At 40.0% G+C, this 9,258-nt stretch overlaps 3 protein-coding genes across 3 annotated transcripts; 1 reads left to right on the top strand and 2 right to left on the bottom strand.

The window, feature by feature from the left end:
* Positions 1–2,726: 2,726 nt before the first annotated feature.
* Positions 2,727–5,133, bottom strand: HO133_007471 (uncharacterized protein; the record flags this gene model as incomplete). Its single annotated transcript, XM_037298362.1, has 2 exons — positions 2,727–3,895; positions 3,948–5,133. The coding sequence occupies 2 exons, from the start codon at positions 5,131–5,133 to the stop codon at positions 2,727–2,729; spliced, it is 2,355 nt and encodes a 784-aa protein (XP_037156997.1).
* Positions 5,134–5,645: 512 nt separating this feature from the next.
* On the top strand, positions 5,646–7,278 carry HO133_007470 (uncharacterized protein; the record flags this gene model as incomplete). Its single annotated transcript, XM_037298361.1, has 3 exons — positions 5,646–5,993; positions 6,302–6,493; positions 6,541–7,278. 3 exons carry the CDS (start codon positions 5,646–5,648, stop codon positions 7,276–7,278), a joined length of 1,278 nt encoding a protein of 425 aa, XP_037156996.1.
* A 218-nt stretch (positions 7,279–7,496) lies between these two features.
* On the bottom strand, positions 7,497–8,591 carry HO133_007469 (uncharacterized protein; the record flags this gene model as incomplete). Its single annotated transcript, XM_037298360.1, has 3 exons — positions 7,497–8,082; positions 8,131–8,239; positions 8,294–8,591. 3 exons carry the CDS (start codon positions 8,589–8,591, stop codon positions 7,497–7,499), a joined length of 993 nt encoding a protein of 330 aa, XP_037156995.1.
* Between the last annotated feature and the right edge of the window lie 667 nt (positions 8,592–9,258).

Here is a 9,258-nt window from a genome sequence, read left to right as displayed (position 1 = left end):
TGTTCTACCTTCATATTTTTAACAGATTTTATAATTATTAGAATTTTAGAATTTTAGAATTTTAGAATTTTTTAGCGAGAGAGATTAATAGATTTAAATCGAGAATAGTATAGAATAGTTTTAAATTTTATTAGTATTATTATTACTCGACTATTTAAACTTATATTAAAGAGTATTTTAAATAAAATAAATAAGTTTTTAATAAGCGATATTAAAATTTCTTATCTTTAAATACTTATAAAATTGAATTTAATAGTTCTTTTTTTATCTAAAAGCCTATATTATATTCTATAATTTAAAAAAAAAGTTTTAAAATTTTAATAGAAAATAAAAAAGTTATTTTAAAATTAAATAATATATATTTATTTTTTAATTAAAACTACGAGCTATCGGCTATCAAGTAAATTTAATAAACGATATTTAAATTTCTTACGCTTTAATAATTATAAGATTAAATTTAGAAATTCTTTTTTTATTTAAAAGTATAAACTACGATCTATAATTTAAAAAAAAATCTTAAAATTTTAATAGAAAATAATAAAGTTATTAGAGGATTAAAAGTAGAGTAAGAGATTTTTTAATAATTATAAACGCTAATTTATTTATTTATAATAACTTAGTTAATATAACTAAAAAGCGTAAATCTAATAAATTTATAATTAATTATATATATAAATTTAAGATTTTATAATTTAACTCTATTTTATTCTTTTATTAATATATAAAATAAAATAAAATAGAATTAAGTTTAAAAATCTTAGATTTATATATATAGCTAATTATAAATTTAGAGTTACTACGCTCTTTAATTAGATTAACTAAGTTATCGCGAGTAAATAAATTAGCGTCTATAACTATTAAAATCTCTTTTTCTACTTTTAACCTTCTAATAACTTTACTATTTTCTATTAAAATTTAATAATTTTTTTTTCAAATTATAGACCGCACTTTGCGCTTTTTAGAAATGAATTAATCTTAAAATTTAGTCTTATATTTCTTTGAAGGTAAGGCATTCAATTATCGCACACCAAAGTTCGCTCGACAGCCCCGGCCCCCGATCAAAAAAACAGATGCACATTATTTGATTTTAGAATAACTTTTTTATTTTCTATTGAAATTTTATATATATTTTTAAATTATAGAACGTAATATAGGCTTTTAAATAAAAAAAGAATTATTAAATTTAGTCTGATAAATGTTTAAAGGTAAGGAGTTTAAATATCGCTTATCAAAGATCGCTCACCAAATTTACTCGACAGCCCTGATATAAAAAAATGATTATGAATTTAATTTATAGGCCTTTACTCGTATATACTAATAATAAAAATAAGATTTAAAGATTAAATCTTTTAAGAGAGAAAGTAATTATAAGAATAGAAGTACTTAAAGTCTATTAATAGATCTCGCTTATATCGCTTATTAAATTATAAGCTATATAGCTAAGATAAATATTTAATATATTTAATAAAAGTCTTAAATACTCGTAAATTCTCTTTTCTCTTCTTCTTTTTTTAATTATTAGTTTATCTAGTAACTAATCTATCTATATAGTTTTATTAAAAAGAGATCTTACTATCTTATAATAATTAATAAATTTTAGAATTAATTATTACAGTAAATTAATCTATATCTATATCTTAAAATCTTTATTTATAATTAATTATATATATTTTAAATTAAATTATTAGTAAAGTTAATCTATTAATTATAATTTTAGATAATTTATTAAGAAGATAATTTATTTAATTAATAAGATATATTAAAAATAAGATTATTAAGTAGATATTTCTTTTTTAGATAAGAATATAATTAATTAGCGATCTATAGTAATAGAAGTAAATTAAATATTATATAGAAAGTAAGTAAAGTTCGATTTAACTTAGAATTAAGACTTTTATTTTTTCTTTATTAATTTTATAATAATAGAAGTAGATTAAAAATATATAGTAAGCGATTAGAGTTTAATTTAACTTAGAGTTAACGCTAAAATTCGATTTAACTTAAAAAAATTTAATCTTATAAATTGAATTTATAGATCTTTACTTATAATAGAATAATTAAATATATTATAAGAATAATAAGATAGTAAAGAAAAGAAAAGAAAAGTAATAGTTTTTATTCTAATCTAAAGAGATTAAATAAAGTTTTTTTATATAAGTATATAATATCTATATAGTAGTTTATAATTACTCTTTATAATTTAAGTAAAAGCGTATATAAATAAATAATTAATAAAATTTAAATATATAAAGATTATAATTCTTATTATATAAATTATTTTATTTTATTAAAAGTTAAATTATACTCTATTAATAATTTTTTTAAATATACTCTAGTTTTTATAAGATATAGTATGTTAGATATACTCGATATCGTCTTATATACTTATTGAATAATTCGAAATAATAGTACATTAGACCCAGATGCCTTTTTTGAACTCGGTGTGTAAATCGCGTTCATTATTGCTATTGATGTGACCTCAAAGACCCACTTGCAAGCCAAGGTGTCGATTCGGACGGGGGAGGGGTATATCTGAGGGCGTATGAACCAAACTGTCAGTCGGTAGACTCCCAGATTTTCTTTCTTTGTTTAGTATAGTTGCGAAGTCAAGATAATTGACTTCCAGAACTCTCTACATTGACGCCGACACAATGATTCGCTCGATGCTGCTCGCCTGCGCTTCTAGCGTACTAAATTTGGTTCAAAAATTCCACACATGAAGCCGTTCATTCAAAGCCATCATCTTGCAGCTGCGAGTCATCAAGGCTTGTGGGATGAATATGGCCAGCATCTTGAGGTGTGAAGCCTTCCGCGTCGGTACTGCTTAGAATGCTCGGACGGATAAACGCGTTGAGCTGCTCTTTCTCCTCAGCGGTGTCCAACTGAAAATCGGGTTGGGCCACGCTCGTGTCAATCAAAGCTGCGTAGTCGTCTCCACCTGCATCCCTAAGAGCTGAATTCAGTCTTTGCCACAGACCTTGCATGCTTGGAAACGGAAGTCCAGCACTGTCTTGGTTGTCAATACCGTACAGTGCGCTTGCTTCGCGTAGCCGGACTCGAGCCTGATCCGGCCTGTCAAGCCTCAGCCAGGAATCTGATGCCAAGACAGTCCACAACGCGGCCTGTCTTTTACGAGTGCCTGCAGCAGCAAAATCCGGCCCTGTCCGAGAAATATAGCACTCCGCAACGCGTTCTGTGGTCAAAGCTTGCGCGCTAAGAGTCAGTACACCAAATTCGAGCAGCTTCCCTCCCCACCTAGCGGCATCGTCCGCTGCGACAGGGCCACGGTTTTTGAGTAGCTCTATTGCAATGGTGAGACATCGAATAACGTTGAATGGCATGGAGCATCTTGTAAGATACGAGTACGCGGCATTTTCGAGCATTTGATCAAGTAATTCTGATCTGGACTTTGAACTGAAAGCATGTGGAACTAGCAGAGAGGTGATCGCAGCCATCTCGTTTGCTGCTGCATGATGACCCCATGCTTTGTCGTGGCCGAAATCTGCTCGCAAAAAATCATATGTGCTAGAAGCCAACTTCCAATCTCTGAGCATAAAAGCGTAATCACCCAGTTGGCGCATGGTCGACTCGGGTGTTTCTGGTGGGTAGAAGCCCTGCTGATAATCGTAGTTGCTTCCAGACGGATTTGAGACACCTGCAAGGCCGAGTGTCGTACTCTTGGCCGTACCAAAGCCTGTCCAGCGTTTGGACAATGATATAAAGCGGCCACCGATACCGCGTCGCCTGGAAGCAACCTGGTCATTCCATGTCATGACCCTACTCTCCATGAATGGTACGATGGATTGAGTCACCATCTCGCGAAGAAGATTCTTAATAGCGGTGGAATCCGACTCGAGAATGTATTTTTCCGAGAGCTCGACGTCGTCGGCGTCATCTTCGAACGTTAGTACTAAGCCAATGATAAAAAATCATGCAAACGAGCCTACCTCCCATACTAAGCTTTTCGATTTCTTCTTCTGCCGAAAGCCACTCGCATGAAGGAACCCTGGTGCTATCATCATCAGTTAAGACACATTGAGACCGTCTAAGCCTAAGCAAATGGCAGTGGAGCCCAAAGTGTCTTTTCATAAGGTCAAAAAGAGCGGTTGATTTGGTAATGTCGTCGTTCTCTTCATCATGAATGAGGACATAATAGCGTAAATACTCCATGCCCATCCATGCAGGTACTTTTTGGCTCTCGTGACCGGTATTTGAATATAGCTGGCGCAAAGCTTCAATTGGAGCCGGGTGGTGCGAGCTGACTGCAATCAGGCAAGCGACAGGATGCAAGAATGTCTCGTAGGGCGCAATGGATGCGCTTGAAAGCAGCTTGCGTAGATAAACCGGGTACAGAGGCGAAAGGCCGGATCGTGATCCATACGATGTTCTCTCAAGATCAACATAAGCCTTCCCCTGGCCTTCTGAAGCTGCGTCCGTGGTTCGAAGATAACGATCGAGTACCCTGTCAATGGATTTTACCGTCTCGTTACTGTGCGAGGATCTGGTATGTTCAGAGACGCGTTGAGAACCATTGACCAGGTTCCGAGCATCTCGATCCACCATCTCACCATCTGCACGATGTGTGCTGTTCGTCTGAAGCGCTTGAGAATTGATGATTCTAATGCCGAAGTCATCCCACCCTCTACTACCTCCCATGCTATCTCGAATAACAACCTTGCCGTGCAAATGCTCTCCGTACGGTCTGAGGAGGCTATATAGCCCATCTTTGAAACCTTTTTGTTTGACAAAATCCTCGGTGTCTGATGATGCGAAGACGGCTACCCGAGGCGCAAAAGACCTCACGATAATCTGTCTGTGCGTTTCGTTACTATCATACGCCGAAGTCGTTGACGATGACCCCCGACTGCTACTGGAAGAGCGCTCATGGCTCTGCGATCGCAGGTTAGACGGTGACCTGGACTTGTATATTAACGACGGGCCCGCAATCAATGGTAGGCGAGACTCTGAACTAGACAGGGATATTTTGGTTCTTATCTGAGACGAAGAGTTTGACGCTGTGTTGTTGGGCAGATCGCTTGATGTGAATTCTCTTGACGATCTCAATGCAAGCTCAGGTTGCGGGCGTTGGGAGATTCCACCAGGGTTCCCATTCTCATGCTCTAAAGGTGTCATAGATGGAGAGTTCCAATCTCTGTCGTCTGCCTCGGCCTAGTCGGCCTGTAATGAGCCCTGTGAGATCTCCTGTACTGGCGGCAATGAAGAGCTCCGGAGAAATAGGGCATGAAACATGGTATCATTCTATGTAGGGGCAAGTTGAGTTCGTTTGTGTTGTTCCTCTAAACTTGCGGATCGCCTCCCCAAGATCATGGCTTCATCAGCCTGCGTAAAGAATTGATTATGAACGCGAGTGACGGAATGGCGGGTATTCAATGCATCCACAATAAGAGCGTTTTCCACTCATCAACATACTTTGAATATGTTTTCGAGTTTGAGCCTTGAGGTAGCTATCGTTAGACGCAGCCGCCTTGTAGTCGCGTGGCAAGTATAGCCGCAGCTATTGATCGTCGACACTTCAGAGTTCAGAAGTCATCTAGAAAGCCAGTCTCTCGCAACGGTAGAGTTAATCCTTGGCTGAGGTGGAGGGTTATCTTTGTTTTTTATTGCATACCCTGTCGAGCCACAGCATGAGCGAGCTTGTAAATTTCATCTTAGGCGAGGGAGAGCAGTTCCGAAGGTCATACAGACAGTCCGCTAGAGATGAAGATAAACAATATGACTATGCTGACTACCGATGTAGAGCACGTTTGCCATCGCTTTATTCAGACTTTACCCTTCAACGCTACTCCAACCCAGACGGATTTGCAGCAAATACGGCTGCATGGATCGACGCGCTGACCAAAGCTGCCCGGGCTGGCTTGCTGCCATCCGATGGCGCTAACCATGACACGTTGTCAGTGAGGACCGGAGAAGTTCTCCTGCAGTCTTTGGAGACTGAAGAATGGGGGAGACCGTTGGCCCTCAGAGCTGTCATAGTAGGTAATACATATCTTCAGCCACGGTTCTTGTAGGCAATCCCTAAATAGTCGATCGACAGGATGAAGCAGTTTCCCAGCGGAGCATGATTCCCTACCAAGAATTTATCACCGCTCGAAAGTCCATACACAGTCGTAATTGGACCATTCAACCGTGGTGGCTTTTTTCTTGGGGACTGAAGCAACTTGGGCTTTTGGATTTGTCTATAGGGGTAGGATTACTGCCAACAGCGAGCTTTGTCATACTCCCGAACGTCGAAGTACGTGGCAGCTACCATGATCATGGAAGCTTTCTTACTCTGCTACAGGAAGCCGCGAGTAAGATTGTCAACAAGATGGGGAGTTCAAGCAATCAGATCGACCGCATATATCCAATGTCCATGTTCAGTACTGAAGCTGGAAAAGTTTTAAAGTCGCAAAACGGATTGACCGAGAGTGATCTCCACCTCATTCTCACATATTTGGCACGAGACAAATCAAGAATAATCTATGACGCTGAGGTAAGCTAGTCACACTCGAAGAGCGTGCAATCTAATTTGGCTATTAGACCGTCAAATTCAAGGCAGCAGGTGAGACTTCATCCACGTTAACGACTCAAGACAAAACAATAGCTTCCTTAAAAACGCTCATTGCCGACATCAACTTGCAAGTCGCTATGTTCTCAACGCGCATTTCAAATCTGTCAGAAAGTGCGCAAAAGGCGATCAACAACAAGAACCGAACGTCTGCGCTGGCTGCGCTTCGATCGAAGAAATTGAGCGAAACAATCCTAATGCAGAGATCGGAGACACTGGCACAATTGGAAGAAGTGTATGGCAAGATCGAACAAGCAGCAGATCAGGTCGCCATCGTTCGCGTCATGGAAGCCAGTACAGGCGTGCTCCGAAATCTGCATGCACAAATAGGTGGCATCGACAAGGTGGAGGATGTCATCGAAGGTCTTAGAGATGAAATGGGCAAGGTTGATGAAATTGGTGGCGTAATTGAAGCGAGTGCTCAAGTGGACAGCGTCATCGATGAAAGTGCCGTGGATGAGGAGCTCGAAAGCTTGGAGAGGCAAGCTAAAGCCAGAGAAGAAGAGAAGGGTGCGCGCCAGACGCAGGAAAGGCTCGCCAGTATTGCCACGGTCCGAAAGACCGAGGACAATCAGCCGGAAGAACGCAAGGACAACCCTCAGGAGCCGTCGTCCGACAGAAGAGCTCCAGATCCTCCAATGGAAGAGGGTATCAGCGGTTTGAAACGTCCGTCGCTGGACGATCCTCGTGGTACAGCCGAGAAGGCATGATGATGAGCCCGTAACAGACAATGCAGAATGACTGACCACAGAAGACTGCAACATCGTGAGGACACAGAGCAGCACTCCTAGAATGGCTTGCTCACTTGCTCATTTTTGAGCCATATCAAAGGCGCCTTAGGGGCTACTCCGATTTACACTGCCCCACTCAGAGGAGACGAGCATTCCCAGACCGGTTGCCCTTTGACTGCAGTAGTCCTCCATGAGGGTCAATCACCTACATCTAAGTCCGCTAGATTTCTTGGTGATTGGATATCGTGCAACTGATCCACGCTTTCTGCTGAGTTGCGATTCGCGCTTGTAGCCAAACATCCGTCGTCAGTACGTCGATCAAGCACCGGATTGGGAGCGCCGTTAGTGCTGCTGGTGGATTCGACCTTAGCGTTCACCTTCCGGCGGGCTTGAGCGATCAATGCTTGAAAATTATTACCATGATTACTGGCCCATGCTGCCCCGTCAAAAGTTTTGCTCATCACGGAAGAAGCACTGCCTGTCCCGTTACAGTTACCCAAGATCTGACGGCCCTGAGTTCTGTCCCAGGCTTCCAGTTCTTGAACTAGCTCACGCTTCGTCTTCGGTTTTGACGAATCGCAGTTTGCATTCACGAGATTGACCCATTCCGTATGTCTCCGTATGAGCAGATCTTTAGGACCTCCATTGGGTATGCCGAGTTCAGAGAGCTTTTTCCGCAATGCGTTATCTTTGAGCAAGGAGTAGTTCAGTTGAGGAAGACGCTCCATAGCCTTTGCAGGTCGACGAGAATTTGCAATCACGTTGAGACGAGGAGCTGACTGCCTAAGCTGTGTCAGTGTGCTTATCAATCAATACCATTGGAGCATCTACCTTGCTGGTGATGTTGTTGATGCTGAATTGTTGTGTACGTCTAAGTGAGGATAGACTGCTTCCTCCTTCATTCTCGCCCCGCAGATGGGACATGCAGTCAAGCCGTCCTCTAGATATAACTTAGTATTAATCGCTTGAAATACTATGTTTTGTGCAGACCGACCTGGCTGAAAGCCATCATCCCTTCCATCGTAGACAAAGTGGTCATTGTTCTCTCCATCCGATACCGAACGCCTTCGATTCCTCCACCTAACTTCCCTTCGTCGAAGACTGTGATCCACGTACTCCTCGTCCTCATCTTCACCCTCTTCCATGTCCGTGTCGTCTATCTTCCTTTTCTGAGTCTTCCCAATGGTATCTCTAGTAGCTTCAACATTTTGTCCAAAATGTAGAACCGCTGGTCTTGCAACTTTGAAAGCATCCACAAGCTCTTGAACCGTCGAGTTCGGTCTTAGTTTCATTGCTTGATCTTGCGTACGACATGCCGGACACCGGCCGTCAGTGGTCAAACATCGGCGGATACAAAGAGAGCAGAAGGTGTGAGAACATGAAGTAATCATAGGCGTGTCAAAAAAGTCCTTACACACTTGGCAACGCAAAGCTTGTTCGACCGGGCCGAGCTGGGATATTGATGTCTGTAGCCAATCAGATGAGTCGGAAACATCGAAAGAGCTATCCATAAGGTCCTCTGTCTTCATAGGAGCGAGATTGGTAGGTTGAGCTTCCAAAACACCGAGATCTTGAACAAAAAAACGCGGCCACTGCCGCGCCGCTTGGCGCTGCAACGCGTTTACCTGTTATCACTAGGAAACGCAGTTTACTAGGAAATGCAGTTTTTTTAAATCCGATAAATCCGGCGCAACACCAAAATGTCTACTTCTTATTAAAATTCTATAATAACTAGGCATAATAATGATATATATCTTACGATCTACATAGATATATAGCTACTTTAAATTTATTATAATAAACGAGTAAAGGCCTATGAATTAAATTCATAATCATTTTTTGATTAGGGCTATCGAGTAAATTTGATAAACGATCTTTGGTAAGCGATATTTGAATACCTTGCCTTTTAATAATTATAAGACCAAATTTAAAACTCCTTTTTTTATCTGAAAGCCTATA

This window comes from Letharia lupina (assembly GCF_014066315.1).
Source record: "Letharia lupina isolate WasteWater1 chromosome Unknown contig_3, whole genome shotgun sequence".
Lineage (NCBI taxonomy): Eukaryota > Fungi > Ascomycota > Lecanoromycetes > Lecanorales > Parmeliaceae > Letharia > Letharia lupina.
The sequence above is the reverse complement of the archived record's forward strand: the minus strand, read 5'-3'. Positions and strand labels throughout refer to the sequence as shown.